Source organism: Nicotiana tabacum, chromosome 12, assembly GCF_000715075.1.
Source record: "Nicotiana tabacum cultivar K326 chromosome 12, ASM71507v2, whole genome shotgun sequence".
In the NCBI taxonomy this organism is placed as follows: Eukaryota; Viridiplantae; Streptophyta; class Magnoliopsida; order Solanales; family Solanaceae; genus Nicotiana; species Nicotiana tabacum.
Window position 1 is genome coordinate 20,168,521 of NC_134091.1, and position 16,397 is coordinate 20,184,917.

The 16,397-nt window shown below is 34.4% G+C and overlaps 2 protein-coding genes across 2 annotated transcripts; one reads left to right on the plus strand and one right to left on the minus strand.

The window, feature by feature from the left end:
• Positions 1–338: 338 nt before the first annotated feature.
• Positions 339–2,785, plus strand: LOC107796006 (uncharacterized). Its single transcript, XM_016618711.2, has 2 exons — positions 339–1,394; positions 2,204–2,785. The coding sequence occupies exons 1-2, from the start codon at positions 491–493 to the stop codon at positions 2,704–2,706; spliced, it is 1,407 nt and encodes a 468-aa protein (XP_016474197.1). The 5' UTR covers positions 339–490; the 3' UTR covers positions 2,707–2,785.
• Positions 2,786–7,148: 4,363 nt separating this feature from the next.
• LOC107796007 (SUMO-conjugating enzyme SCE1-like) lies at positions 7,149–10,650 on the minus strand. The gene is made up of 5 exons (XM_016618712.2): positions 10,495–10,650; positions 10,306–10,389; positions 8,097–8,249; positions 7,871–7,984; positions 7,149–7,433 (listed from the first exon to the last, which is right to left on the minus strand). Exons 1-5 carry the CDS (start codon positions 10,561–10,563, stop codon positions 7,371–7,373), a joined length of 483 nt encoding a protein of 160 aa, XP_016474198.1. The 5' UTR covers positions 10,564–10,650; the 3' UTR covers positions 7,149–7,370.
• Between the last annotated feature and the right edge of the window lie 5,747 nt (positions 10,651–16,397).

Sequence of the window (16,397 nt, forward strand, 5' to 3'; positions counted from 1 at the left end):
TGTATTTATATGTATGCCTGTGTTTTGAAAGAGTATTAGAGCAATAATAAAGTTGTTCTCATAAAATTAGTCATTAATGCTTGCATTATGATAGGTAGTCTATATTACACTTTTAAAAGTTACTCCTTCCCGAACCCTACTTGAATACAGAATGATTTGTGAGTCGGATTGCCTCGAGTGCCACCATTTTTTGTCAATAAAGAAAAGGTGTTAATGTTATCTTTCTTATCAGCATGCCACACCATTCTTTCCATTTAATTCTATCTTCTTTACTGTTTCCTTTTTTTAATTTTTCGTCAACTCTCTCCCTCTCTTTCTCTCTTTTTGGTCTTTATTGCAGCCTTTCTTGAACCATTCCTAGTCCCTTGCCGCCACCCCTCATGTTTTTCCTCTGTTACAAAATCTTCCCACAAAATAAAAACTAAAACTTTCTTTAATTCATCTCAACTAACCTAATTCATCTATAGGAGCAAAAGCAGAAGATTTGAAGATGCAAGAATGGTTGAAGATTACTTTTGTAGCAGTTTCAAGTGGAATTCTTGTTTTAATTATGATCATAATAATTCAGAGAAGATGTTGTCCCCGAAAACGTAGAGATTCAAATTCAGAAAGACCTCAGAATTTGCAAAATGGGATTTCAAAACTTCACACTGTAAGTCTTCATCATCTTGATCGTGATGGTACAAAGAAAACAAATTATTATGTTTTCAAACAAGGGACAACATCGGCTAAGAATGTTTTCAATTGGTCTGATCATCCATCTTTAGTAACTGATGCTGTTGAAAATGGATGGTCAAGATTTGCTTTTACAACCTATGCTCCATCTCCATCCGTTCGATCAGCTAGGTCTCTTTTAGGATCATGTGGTGTAGGTGAAAATGGAAGTGAATTGGAAGTTGATATGAATTGGGAAATTTGTCAAGGTTCAGCTGATTTTATGCAAAAAATTAGATTCAATTCTGGGCTTAAAAAACTAAGCAAAAGTTCTAATTTAATGTCAGCTTCTTCTGTTATCAAAACTTCTTTGCCTTTGCCTGGACCCCCTTTAGGAAATTCATCATTTCCACAAGAAGCTTATTTTGAGATTACAATTTTGCCTTATAATCAAGAAGATCGTGAGCTTATGGGAAAAGCAAAGGAGGATAATATTGAGAAAATTAAGCTTATTAGAGAGGATTCTAATTCAAAAGCCAATTCAGAATCTTTGGTTCATGTTACAAGTAGTCAAAGGCAAAATGGACATAAAAAAATTCAAGAATCAAAGGACAATTTCAGAAGTGATTTCATTGTGTTATCAATTGGGCTTACAAATGGTGGTTCTCTTCCACCTAAGATTCCAGGCAGCTATTCAGGTTCTATTGGATTTAACTCAAATGGTTCTGTTTTTCTTGATGGTAAGTTCCTGTTTTTTTCTTTTTTATATTCCTATGTCCATTTTGCTGTAGCTATAATGCTTAAACAGAGTTCTAGAAGTCAATGTTCAGCACTGAAAAATATTCATAAACTTTTCATAGTGGGCTTTTTTTTTCATAATTCTTTTTACCAAAGGTCACATAAGTAAACTGTCATATGTTTTTAATTGTCTATGATCAACATTGTGGAATGGTAAGGCCACAAACAGAATTGGCCACACTGACAACAATCTCAAAATGTTTAATTTCACGTATACTCACTGAATTTTACCAACAAATAGTAGTAAAGTCACAATTATTTGTTGTCAGTAAATTAATTGAACTTTATCCGATATAATAGAAAATATTAACCACTATAAAAGTAAAGTTACCTAAATGAGTAGGTTTTATCGTTATAGTGGCTAAAGTTTAATGACTTTACTATATTTTATTAGGTAAAGTTTATTATTTTAATGTGACAAAAAATAGTTTTGTAACTTTACCATTATAGTGTGTTATGTAGAGTCACTTTACTATTATCGCAAATGAAGCTTAATTATAATACGAAAAGAATACTTTTGTAACTTTACTATTATAATGGATAAGCCGAGCGTCTAACAGAAATAATTTCTCTATCCTCACAAGATAGGGATAAGGTCTGCGCACTCTACCATACTCAGACCCCACTTGTGGATTACACTGAATTTTTTGTTATTGTATTATTATAATGGATAAAGTTCATGACCATACTTGAAATCATTCCCTCAAAGGAAAAAAAACTCAAGTTTTTTTGTCTTGATAATCTGTTGCAGGAATGAAACTGGTGTATGAATCACAAAGAGAAGAGTGGGGAAAAGCAGAAAAGGTAATTGGTTGTGGGTACAATCCAAGCCAAAAGAAGGTGTTTTTCACAGTGGATTCACTACTAGTACACGAAATCCGTTGCAAATCAGAGGAATTTGGAAATCCATTATATCCAACTTTAGCAGCAAATGGTGACATTTTAGTACTAGTAAATCTTGGACAAAGTGTATTCAGATATCCACCAGCAAATTTTCAAAGGACACCAAATCCTTGCTTCATTGGTCCTTTGGCAAATTCTCCAGTTTTGGGATATGAAGACAGTAAAGAACTTTTTTCAATGGGTAGAATTGATGCTCAGTGGCTTAACAGAAGTACTACTACAACAAGAAGCAATAACAATACTGTCAATAGTTTGAAACAAGTATTAGATTATGATATGGAGTCTGAAGGTGATTTATTTGAAATTGTTTTGGATAATAATAGTTCTTCAAGATCTCCTAACCCTTTGTAGCATAAAAAAAGAATCATATTAAACATCATATTTGTACATGTTTTTGGTTTTAATGAGACATTTAGATTGTCGGTTCCAATTTATTATGTGCAGAGGCAGACCTACCCTCATTGTCAATACTGTATATTTTGATTGGCACATTAAAACTCAAAGCTTAGGCAGCTGCATTGGTCGCTTCAGAGGTACAACTTGACTTTTAGTGTAATACTTGGGTTTAATTTCCACTTCAACATTTGCTCAAAGTTTTATTTTATAGTGATTGTCCCACCATTTTCAAAACCTAGGTCCGCCTCAGATTATGTGGATCCGGCAGACCATTAAGGGCACTAAAGAAGATAGTTCCCTGCCTACTGAAATCATTTCATTTGTCAATTTTTTGGCCTTTTTCTTCGAGGCATAAGATGAATTTAAATAGAGAAATATAATCGTGATTTATATAGTAAGATATACTCCCTACGTCTTTCTTATTAGTCGTGGTTACTAAAAATAGTTGTCTCAAATTATTTGTCATTTTAGAAGTTCAAGACAAAATTGATTATCTTTTTTTATTTTTTACCCTTAGTAATAATTATCCTTGAAGACTACAAACACTTAACTTTGTTCAAATACCAGTGAAGAAAGATTAAATATTAATGAATAAGGGTAAAGTAATCAAAATCTCATCCTAATTAATTTTTCTTAAAGGTTGTGTATAAGAGAATTATAACAGATAATATGAGACGGAGAGAATAGTAATTAGTGGTGTTGTCAAACTACTAACAAGATAGTATATAATTGCCTTGTAAATTTCATTAATGATGCTATTCTTGAACAGAGAATTTGTCTTTAGTAAGCCATTTTTGGTCAACGTAAGAGCCAAAGGAATTAAGAAGTGAGAAGAAGTCAAGTCATAATCTCAGAGGAAGCCACCTAATTCCATGTCATTATCAGTTTGTTGTGTTCTAAAATTTGTGTTTTCTACTTGGATTTCTGATATGCATCCTCTAGTCCTTTTTCCCCTTTTTTTATGAAAGAAAAAGAAAAGGCTTTTGTTTTTTGTTTTTTGTTTTTATTTTTTTCCATGTTATTCTTGTACGAAGACAACAATAAAGTTCAGAAGACAACAAAAATAAATAAGGCAAAAAGATTTGAAGAATACTTTCTGGTGGATCACATTCGTTGAATTACGGGAGCCAGCAGTTTTATTCTTTAAACATTTTAAAAATATTTTCAGCTCTATAAACTGTAATTTTTAGTATGTAAATAAGTAGTTTCAAAGCATGTGAATTTAATTTCAAAAATTAAAAAGTCAATGAACAAATACGCTAAGAAATTAGATGCGTTGACTTTTCTATTTCAAGCCATCATTCTTTGTGGGAAAATACCGAGTAGCAAACCATGGAACTCAGTAATTTGTATTAACACTTTCTTCTTTTCCCCTTATGCCACTGCCCTTAGAAGAAAAAAGAAAAAAAATCTTCATTTTTTCTACGGAAAAAATTATTCATACCCGCGACCTGGAAATTCGACACTCAATGTTTATATCAAACTAATAAACATAATATATATATATATATATATATATATATATATATATATATATATATATATATATATATATATATATATATATATATATATATATATATATATATATATATGCCTTAATTCTTCTTTTTATTGCACAAATTTATCACTTGACCATAATTAATTGTTGCCTCAGTTTATCACTTATCAATACGTGGGAACAAATCCGGGAAGAGAATTCAGGACAACTAACCATATTTGTATAAAACGTGAGGGGAAGAAATCAATCACTTTTATTTATGCCTTGATGGGATCTCATTTGTATAATTATGATAATTATTATAAAGTTTTGAATGTATAAGTTGTAACAAAATAAAGGCACGCGTAGAATTGACAGGCAAGAATGAATAAAGAAGATACCGATGAGTTGTGAAATCTCTAAGGGGATATACGGTGTCGGTGTTTCCAATTTGATAATTCAGATGCATGAACTTGATCACTTTATTTTCTCAACTTAATGGTTGAGTAGATAAAAGGATTTATTATCTTATTACTTGCAGGCTCAATTAAGCTAATTCTTGTTTGCCTCTCACGTTTTTAAGTTTAACTTGAGAACGTATAGACAACTTTATATTCTTATATTGGAAGAGGGGGGAAAAGGAAGCAATGATATGATAATACACCCTTTTACTTTTTGAAGAAAACATTATTTTGCTTGTCAAAAAAGCACCAAATATAACAAACAAGGTCCCATTTCTTACGATAAGCCAAGTCACAAAGCTGAAACTAAAAAAAACAGCTTCGTAGAGAAATTCGAAGCTAAGGTCTAATTTTTTATTATGATTGTTTTTACATTCCGTTTTGTTCAAAATATTGAAACATAAACTAAAAGAATGTTGCGTGAAATTGTTTAAGTTTAAATTCTGAGAGCCGAATATGTAGTCTAAAATAACTAGATCTAATTTCTTATTATCATGAAACAGTCTTTTTTATTTCAAGAAGGTAATGTTAAACGTAATATACCCTAAAAAAAAATTATAAGAAACATAAATCTGAATGCGAGGCTTATAAGCTTTTCTATATAACGATATAAAATGACTAGTGAAACTCTCCATTATACTGAATAATTAATATTTGGAAGGTAGTACTGGATATTTACAAAAATGTTGCCCTTTTGCTTGACTTGATGTCTGCTAGTTTACTGCAAAAGCAGTGAAGAAAGAGGAACAACAAAAGAGAGCAGATGTCGAAAGCTTGTGGCCATGGTGATAGAATCGAAGGTGAGAAAAATAGAATGGTGATGTAGATTGTATACTATACGTGGATTATGTGTCTTTTAAAGGACAGGACACGAGGATAACTATATGAAAAGATGAGGGTATGAAAGTAATGAAAAATTAATTGATTTTCTAATTACACAAAGTACACATTTGGAGCATTATTTTTCATCCTCCAGCTCCTATTTCTAAGTAAGAATTTCAACAACAAAGGGCGCTAAGGAAGGTCCAAAAAAGACAAAGTGTTGGTTCATTCACTATTTCATATACTTGGAGGGTAAAAGAAAGTGTATGGTGGATTCAATTAACGTGCATAGGATTTATTTTTTCAAGTGTGAATTGGGAGAAATGAATCTGGAGATGTTTGTCCTGATAGTTTCTTCCTTTTAAATGATTCATGCGCTTCTCAAAGACAACATACACCAAAAGTGCTCAAGTTAGTAAACTTAAAGGACTAAAGCTGCGCAAAACTTATATTTAAGGGACTATTTTAGACCAACTCCTAAACATAATGGACTACTTTTATTATTTTCTTTCTATTCCCCATTTACTAGTCTGAATTTAAATAAAAATCCACAAAACAGGTAATCAATACACTAAAGAACAAAACACGGAAACATCCAAAATCTTTTTAAAGAAAACAAGTTGCTATACCATATTAAGTGGGGAAAAATAGTCACAAACTCTATTAAAAATTAATACGAAAAAACGTTTTTACTCTTTCTTTTAAGGAGATGATGTCCTAAAATTTAACAATAAAAAGTACAAATACAGAACACTTTGTCCTTAATATTTACACAACACTCATGAAGTTAAAGACACTATGTCCTTAACATTTACAATACACGCATGAAGTTAAAAGGATACAAGTCCTTAACATTTACACTGCACATATGAAGCAAGAACATGATGTCCTAAAGTTTAACTGAAGGTGCAAATACAGGACACATTGTCCTTAATATTTACACAGCACCCATGAAGTTATTGACACCGTGTCCTTAATATTTAGACAACACTCATGAAGTTAACGACACCATGTCCTTAACATGTACACTGCACATATGAAGTTAAGGACATGACGTCCTAAAGTTTAAAACAGAAGGTGCTAATTTAGGACACTTTGTCCTTAATATTTATACAACACTCATGAAGTTAAGGACATCATGTCTAGCACAGAGGTATTTTCGTCCGAGCAGGTAAAATTTTATTAAAGCACTGGCTAAAGAGTAAATACATTTTAAACAGTGGCTTAAGAGTAAATACAACTCTAATTAGTGGTTAACAAGTTGCTATCCAATATTAACCTCATAAATAAGAAAGACAATGTAGGTAAGAAATAGATGGATATACTAATAATCCATCACGAACAGGGAACATCTGAAGCTTTTAAAGAAACTAGTTGCAGTAATATATGGAGCTCATAACAAGGAAAGAGCTGCAGCTCAGCAGGACAATACGGTTACGGGTTATCCACTTTACAACTCTTTCAGCTCTAAGATAGAATAAGCTCCTAACGATTGATGAGAGGAAGAAGAAGGGATAATATTCCAGTGTCTCATCCCAATTTTAAGAATCGGGATAAAAGACCATAACCCCCTCTTCTCCTTATCTCCCCTCACCCAACTCTCCCCCAAGGGCAGTCAGTAAGTAAGGAGACAATTTTTGATAAAAAACTGTTTTTGTACAATTCCAAAGTAATAAGAAACAAGAGAAAGCAATTGCAAGTTGCAAACTCCAACTACATGCATCTCTGAATCATAAAAAAGCTAGGCACTCAAAGTTACCCACACTTACTATGTCAATGAGGCCTATTGACGTTGCTAAAAATCAAAAGGAAGTTGCCCACAGTCAAATTTAATCACAGTCTTAAAGCAGATAAAACTAGAGTAGAGCTGGATATAGCTTCGCCTGCTGCTTCACTCGCCTCTTGTACTCAGCTGTATCCTGCAAAAGTGATTGCCACATTATTTGTAATGACAGTCAACACTATTTGGACCATTCAGTTAAATTTCGGAACTTTTTTATCAGGGCCTATGAAATTATTTCCATAGAGCATCGTATCTAACAATGCAGGATTTTATCTTGATCAGAAGTAGGAAAATTATGAATCATTTGACTAGAAGTTAAAAATGAACCAATTTAATTATCATTTCGCTCCTACAACCAAGTAGTGGCTAGAACTACAAATGTTATGGACTTCAAGTACGTTGTACAGTTGTTTGTTACTACGCGTTCGGCATAGATGAGTGACATATGGCAATTGAAACCTTGCAAGGATTAGGATATATAAAGAATAATCCAGGTAAAATGTTGAATGTCAAAAATAAAAATGCCAATTTGAGGAAACTCGAACAAATACACGTCAAACACAAGTAGAATACCTGCATATAGAGCTGATAACCATCGGTTTGTGCTGGATCATTGGGATTTGGCTGGTCGAGCAAATCTTGGATACCCACCAAAATTTGTTTAACTGTAATGGCTGGCCTCCACCCCTAAGAACAAGTAATTGCAAGAGAACGAATCCACAGATTCAATTGAAAGCTGTTAAAAAACAATCAGCTATACATATATAAAATAACCACAAAGGCAGCAACAAGTACTTACACTGTCCTCGTTGAGGATAGACAAACATACTGTTCCTGAAGGATAGACATTTGGGTGAAAGAAACCTTGAGGAAACTTGCACTTTGGGGGTTTGCTTGGATAGTCTTCACTGAAGTGCATTGTTAGTGGATAGTGACCATCCTCCCAGTCAGTCTGTACCAGTCATTAGATTGTATATTATTCTTGACAATCATCAAATGAAGGAACAGGGTGTAGAGAGAGGCAAGAAAGGGATTTTGATTACAGTAAATGTAAATCTCTCTACTGCTCTCTCAATGACAAAATGCAAAGCCTATTCCAAGGACTTAAGTGTCTATCACTATCACAGAACATCAGCAAATTGATTCAGGTATGTAGCTCGCAAAGCGATTCATATCATCACTGTTTACACCTCTAAGATTGATCAAAGAGGTGACTACATAGCAGCCTTCTGCCTTCATGCTCTTTCTCAAAAAGTAATTCAGGTATTTCACCTGGGACTAATGAGAAAAAGGACTTATTTCATATCAGAATAGACTTAAGAGGCGTCTTCTGGTTGTCTTCCTTTAGAAGTGTGTGAGAATGGATCTTGGTGTCCGTTAGATGTTTCCATATAATTCAAAGACTGGGCTTTGTTCTATTCCCAGAATGTGTCCGGATAAATATAATATTTCTTCTATATTATCATCTTACATCTCTTTCGAGTCCAATTTGAATAAAAAAATTCTAAACTTCCAAAGCCCATGAATCCTAGTCGTTTGTTCAAATGTCCGAAAATTTCTTCCAGGTTCATAATTGTTACTCTTAGAACAAAATATAACCAAACCTAACATGCAGTCCTTTGTTGCTTTCTTTCCAGGTGGCAGCTTAATCCCTTGGGCAATACGGAGTATTTGATACTGGATAGTGGACTAGAGTGGACATTTATAAAGAAGGAGATTAGCAAACTTGCTGGCCGTAATGACCTAGTTGAAACTGTTAGTAGATTATAGGTGAGTCTCAAATTCCTTTCAAAAGGAGAACATGTTCCGTGAACGAAAGAAAAAATGAGGTTCACCTTTTTTTTCTTTTTCATAGATTCAATTATTTTAAAGCTGGTAAAGACTCACTTCTTTCTTCAGAGACAATGAGTACACATGATATAGGCTACTGCCATCAGTAAACCAACCGAGGTATAACCATATAAGAAACAACATGTCTCATACAACCAGACAGAAATTGGAGTTCAAGTCTACTTCCAACTCTTAAATTCTTCTCCTCCCTACTCTTCAAATTCCTTTCCTCTGCCCATTAATTTTTTTGCCTCAACCATATGTTTCACGAATTAAATAGGAAGAGAGTAAGAAATGTAGTAAAAGCATAACTTAAGAGAAAATGAGCAAACACAAACAAGAATAAGCACACCTATCACAGACCAGAAATGGTTATGTACTATCAATAACCGTATAAGAAACAACATGTCTCATACAACCAGACAGAAATTGCAGTTCAAGTCTGCTTCCTACTCTTAAATTCTTCTCCTCCCTACTCTTCAAATTCCTTTCCTCTCCCCATTAATTTTTTTGGCTCAACCATATGTTTCACGAATTAAATAGGAAGAGAGTAAGAAATGTAGTAAAAGCATAACACTTAAGAGAAAATGAGCAAACACAAACAAGAACAAGCACACCTATCACAGACCAGAAATGGTTATGTACTATCAATACTACCCAGAATCTGTTCTTTAAACATGATCAGAAAAAAGTAAAGCATGAATCTTAGCAAGAAGGCAATTACAGCACAAAATAACTGCTTTTCACAGAAGCCTGGTGGCAATTGACTTGAGCCTTGGGGTTTGCTCCCTTTCAAGGTCTCAAGTTCGAAACCCACTGGGTGCAAACAATTTATGAGGGCCATCGGACTGGGTAAAACCTGAATTAACCGTGGTGCACTTGCGGGAAACTCCTTGCCGAGGGCCTGTGCACCCCCGGAATTAGTCGGGGCTCAAAGAGACTTGGACACCCGGTGCAAATCAAAAAAAAAAAATAACTGCTTTTCACAGAAGAAAATAGAGAAACAGTAACACAAATCCTTGAAAACAGCTACAGTAACTAGCACACGGTGTCAATCATGTACAAGGATTCAGGGGTTTCAAGGAAACAGAAAGAAAAAAAAATCACAGGGACACTGGCTCCTCATTTTTACTCCAGAAATTCACAAAGGGGAAAAAATGGGCAGTGAAGAAACTTACAGCAGGTTTACCAGGGATAGAGCAATGCCAAATCATCAAATTGACAGACCCATCAGCACCAGTCTCCGGCTTTGCCACAAAACCCTAAACCACAAAATCCAGAGAAGCAACAATTAATGTGCACCCATAATACAAAAAAGAAAAGAAAAGTTAAAATGAACAGAAGAAAGATGAGTAAGAGAAACGCACATGAGGATGATTCTTACGCCATGCTTTCCTCTCCTCAGCAAGACGACCACGCGCAATTCCGCCCGACATGTTTCCTTCTGTCTCTCCTAAGGTTGCAACAAATAAGAATCCGTAATATCTCAATTCTAAGCCAAGGGTTTTTACTTTTTATACACACTTTTGTTTTTGGAGAGTTTTGTTACTATTTTTTTTTTTAATTGTTTCATAACTTTTGAATTGTTATAAAATAAAAACGGTAAAGTAAAGATAAGTATAGAGAGAAACTGATATATTATTCAAATTTCAAACTTATGTACATAATGAACTGAAAACTTCTCTATTTATAAAAGAAAGGAAGCAGCTGCGAGCCTTTTAAGGAAGCAGTTACAAGGCTTTTCTTTAGCTGCTTGTAAGCTGTCTGCATGAGTTGCTTGCAACCTGCCTGTTTAATAAGAAGCTGCTGCAAATCATTTCATTGAGCTGTTTGCAACATGCCTGCATCAGCTGCTTATAGATAAATTTCAACAGAGTACTAAATGGATAATCTTTTTCAGGAAGAGGAGTAATAAATGAACATCCATAATATAATTATTTTCATAACACTCCCCCTTGGATGTTCATTAAAAGGTATTATGCCTCGTTAAAACCTTACTAGAAAAAAACCCAGTAAAAAAAATCCTAGTGAAGGAAAAAGAGTACACATATTTAGTAATACGCATTTCTAGCTGCCTCATCAAAAACTTTATAAGGAAAACCCTATGGGAAAAAACCTTAGTAAGAAAAAAAGAGTACATCGCGTATTTTACTCCCCCTGATGAAAACCTTGTTTTAAATATGTGAGTCTCTGCATTCCAATCTTGTATACCATCTTCTCAAAAGTTGAAGTTGGCAAAAATTTAATGAATAAATCTGCCGGATTGTCACTTGAACGGATTTGCTGCACATCAATGTCACCATTTTTCTGAAGATCGTGTGTGTAAAATAATTTTGGTGAAATGTGCTTCGTTCTATCTCCTTTTATAAATCCTCCCTTCAATTGAGTTATGCATGCAGCATTGTCTTCGTATAAAATTGTGGATCTTTTATCACACTCCAAACCACATTTTTCTTGAATAAAATGAATCACTGATCTCAACCATACGCATTCCCTACTTGCTTCATGAATAGCTGTTATCTCAGCATGATTTGAAGAAGTAGTAACAATTGACTGCTTTGTGGAGCGCCATGATATGACAGTACCTCCACATGTAAACACGTATCCAGTTTGAGATCGAGCTTTATGGGGATCAGATAAATAACTTGCATCTGCATAACCAACAAGATCTGTACTACCTTTATTAGAATAAAACAAACTCATATCAAGAGTTCCCTTTAAATATCGCAAAATATGCTTAATCCCATTCTAATGTCTCCGAATAGGAGAAGAGCTATATCTTGCTAGTAAATTAACAGGAAATGCTATGTCAGGCTTTGTAGCATTAGCAAGATACATAAGTGCACCAATTGCACTAAGATAAGGTGTTTCAGGACCAAGGAGTTCCTCATCCTCTTCTGGGGGTCGGAACGGGTCCTTATTCACTTTAAGTGATCGAACAACTATTGATGCATAGGCATCAATAGTTCGTGTAAAAACATTTTAAGACCCTTTCTGTATAGGCAGATTGATGCAGAAAGATCCCGTTTGCTAAATGTTCAATTTTCAATCCAAGACAAAGTTTTGTTTTCCCAAGATCTTTCATCTCAAATTCTTTCTTAAGATATTCAATTGCCTTTTGGAGCCCTTCTGGAGTTCCAACAAGATTTATGTCATCAACATAAACAGCAAGTATAATAAATTATGATGTCATTTTTTTATAAAAATACGTGGACAAATAACATCATTTATGTAACCCTCTTTAAGTAAATATTCACTAAGGCGATTATACCACATGCGCTCAGATTGCTTTAAACCGTACAAAGATCTTTGTAATCTGATTGAATACATTTTCCGAGATTTCGAATATGCTTCAGGCATTTTAAATCCTTCAGGGATTTTCATGTAAATCTCATTATTAAGTGACCCATACAGATAAGCCGTAACCACATCCATCATATATATTTCAAGTCTTTCATGTAAGGCTAAACTGATGAGATATCGAAATGTTATGGCATCTATAACTGGTGAATATGTTTCTTCATAATCGACTCCAGGTCATTATGGGAATCCTTGTGCGACAAGGCGAGCCTTGTATATTTCAACTTCATTTTGGTCATTCCTTTTTCGCACAAAAATCCATTTATGACCAACTGGTTTTACACCAACAGGTGTTTGGACTACTGGTCCAAAGACCTCTCTTTTAGCAAGTGCGTTCAATTCTGATTGTATTTTCCCTTGCCATTTTGGCAAATCAGATTTTTGTTGACATTCTTCGATAGATCGGGGTTCACAATCCTCACTATCTTGAATAATGTTAAGTGCAACATTATATGCAAAAATATTACCCACCACTATTTCAGATCGATTTAAATTAATCCCATCACTAGTAGAACTTATTAAAAGTTCCTCACACACTTGAGTCTCGGGCTCATTGATTTTTTCAGGAATCTCAGAACTAATCAGATCTTGGGTCTCTTCAGGAGATCCCTTCATAATATCATTTTGATCATTTGTCGAATTTCTTTTTCTATGATTTTCATACTTAGAACCCAAAGGCCTACCACGCTTTAGGCATGCTTTAGGTTCACTAGTTGTTATGCTAGTAGATGGTCCTGTTGGGACATCAATTCATATAGGCACATTCTCTGCATGGATATGTGACTTAGTTATCATCTTCAAATCAGTAAACACGTCTGGCATTTGATTTGCTATATTTTGTAAATGGGTGATCTTATGGACCTCCTGATTACATATAGGGGTACGTGGATCAAAATAAGATAATGATGAAACTTTTCACACAATTTCTCTTTTGATTTCCTTTTTCTCTCCCCCTAATTGTGGAAAATTTATTTCATCAAATCAACAATCTCCAAATCGAGTAGTAAATAAATCTCCCGTAAATGGTTCAAGATAGCGAATAATAAAGGGTGATTCAAACCCAATATATATTCCTAACCTTCTTTGGGGGGGCCATCTTACTGCGATATGGTGGTGCTACTGGCACATATACAACACATCTAAAAATTCGTAGATGGGCAATATTTGGTTCATGACCAAAAACTAATTGTGACGGAGAATATTTATTATAATGTATTGGTCTGAGACGGATAAGTGATGTTGCGTGCAAGATAGCATGGCTCCAAACAGTAGTGGGCAATTTTATTTTCATAAGTAGTGGTCTTGCTATCAATTGTAGCCTTTTAATAAATGACTCTGCAAGGCCATTTTGAGTATGAACATAAGCTACTGGATGTTCAACTTTTATTCCAACTGATAGACAGTAATTATCAAAAGCTTGAGATGAGAATTCTCCAGCATTATCAAGGCGAAAAACCTTTATAGGATAATCTGGGAATTGTGCCCTTAATCGAATTATTTGGGCTAATAACTTTGCAAATGCCAGGTTGCGAGATGATAGTAGGCAAACATGAGACCATCTTGAAGATGCATCTATTAGGACCATAAAATATCTAAACAGCCCACTTGGTGGGTGAATAGGTCCACATATATCCCCATGTATACGTTCTAAAAAGGTAGGGGACTCAATACCAACCTTCATTAGTGATGGTCTAGTGATCATTTTGCCTTGATAACAAGCATCACAAGAAAATCCATCATTTGTAAGAATCTTCAAGTTCTTTAATGGATGCCCACTCGAATTTTCAGTAATTCGTCTCATCATTATTGATCCAAGATGGCCCAAACGGCCATGCCAAAGCACAAAAGTATTTGAATCAGTAAACTTCTGGTTTACGATAGAGTGTGCTTCAACTGTACTAATCTTTGAATAGTATAAGCCAGAAGATAAAGTTGGTAACTTTTCTACAATGCATTTCTGGCCAGAAATATTCTTTGTAATACAAAGATATTCCACGTTCATTTCATCTATTGTCTCAACATGATACTTATTTCGGCGGATATCTATAAAACTCAACAAGTTTCTTCTGGACTTGGAGGAGAATAATGTACTGTCTATAATAAGTTTTGTTCCCTTAGACAGAAATACAATAGCTCTTTCGGAGCCTTAATCAAACTTATATTACCAAAAATTGTTGAAATATTTGCTTTTTCCTTATGCAAATAAGAAAAGTATTTATGATCTTTGAATATGGCATGAGTTGTTCCACTATCAATTACACAAATATCTTCGTGATTGGTCTTTGATCCAAACATAATTTGAGGATTATCCACATTCTTCAAAATGACATAAACAAAATAAATATGATAGTAAATATTATTATCAAAGCATAACTTTTATTTATGTATAACAATTACATAATCATACTATCTACTGCAAACAACAAAAATTAAAATATTTATATTTCTACAGATTCACTACTGATCACATGACTTATTTCTCCTTCTGGGAGTGCAAAATAATCAGCTACATCCAAATGCATAAAGTCTAAATTATCTTCAGAAATAAAATTTGCTTCAATATTTTTCTCTGTCTTCTTCAGGGAGGCTTGATATAGCTCAACCAGGTGCTTTGGCGTAAGACATGTACGAGACCAGTTCCCTTTTCCTCCACATCTATAGCATGTATTTTCTGGCTTTGCTTCTTGCACCACTTCATGCTTTTGTTCCTTCCCTTTTCACTGCTGGTGGTGATGAGGGTTCTTTGGTGCATTGTTATTACCACGATTAGAGTTTCCTCCCCGACCACGGCCATGACCACGACTGGGGCCACGTCCTCTTCCACGCTCAGCTTGGTGAAAGTTCGTCTCACTCACTGCAGGGAATGGACAAGAACCAGTAGGTCGACTTTCATGGTTTTTCATTAATAGCCCATTATGTTGCTCGGCTACAATAAGATGTGAGATAAGTTCAGAATACTTTTTAAATTCCATTTCTCGATATTGCTGTTGCAGGAGCATATTCGAGGCATGAAAAGTGGTAAAAGTTTTCTCCAACATATCATGATCAGTAATATTATCACCACATAGTTTCAATTGGGAAATAAATCTGAACACAGCAGAATTATACTCACTGATAGATTTAAAATCTCGTAGCCTTAGATGAGTCCAATCATAACATGCCTGTGGAAGAACGACCATCTTCAGGTGGTTATATTTATCTTTCAAATTATTCCACAGTATGACCGGATCTTTAACAGTAAGATATTCCATTGTCGAGCCCTCATCAAGGTGATGGCGTAGGAATATCATTGCTTTGGCACGGTCTTGGTTTGATGCCTGATTTTTATCTTTGATGGTGTCTGCCAGACCCATCGCATCAAGATGAATTTTGGCATCAAGCACCCAAGGCATGTAGCTTTTGCCCGATATATCTAGGGCTACAAACTCAAGTTTAGAAAGATTTGACATTATTTAGAAAAAAAAGTTCATACCTCTGATACTTTTAAAGTATTTTCTCGAGATGGCAGAGTCTTATGCTGATAACGTGTTATAAAATAAAAACTGTAAAGTAAAGACAAGTATAGAGAGAAACTGTTATATTATTCAAATTTCAAACTTATGTACATAATGAACTGAAAACTTCTCTATTTATAAAAGAAAGGAAGCAGCTGCGAGGCTTTTCAGGAAGCAGCTGCAAGGCTTTTCTTTAGCTGCTTGTAAGCTGTCTGCATGAGCTGCTTGCAACCTACCTGTTTAATAAGAAGCTGCTGCAAATCATTTCATTGAGCTGCTTGCAACCTGCCTGCATCAGCTGCTTGTAGATAAACTTCAACAGAGTACTAAATGGATAATCTTCTTCAGGAAAATTATCTATAGCGGAGTAATAAATGAACATTCACAATATAATTATTTTCGTAACATGAATTTGC

Excerpts from the sequence above, each read along its gene's own strand:
- LOC107796006 (XM_016618711.2), top strand. The coding sequence starts at position 491 with ATGCAAGAATGGTTGAAGATTACTTTTGTAGCAGTTTCAAGTGGAATT. Across the intron at positions 1,395-2,203 it reads TGGTTCTGTTTTTCTTGATG|GAATGAAACTGGTGTATGAA; the intron begins GTAAGTTCCTGT and ends AATCTGTTGCAG.
- LOC107796007 (XM_016618712.2), bottom strand. The coding sequence starts at position 10,563 with ATGTCGGGCGGAATTGCGCGTGGTCGTCTTGCTGAGGAGAGGAAAGCA. Across the intron at positions 10,390-10,494 it reads GGCGTAAGAATCATCCTCAT|GGTTTTGTGGCAAAGCCGGA; the intron begins GTGCGTTTCTCT and ends TTTGTGGTTTAG. Across the intron at positions 7,985-8,096 it reads CTATCCTCAACGAGGACAGT|GGGTGGAGGCCAGCCATTAC; the intron begins GTAAGTACTTGT and ends ACTTGTTCTTAG.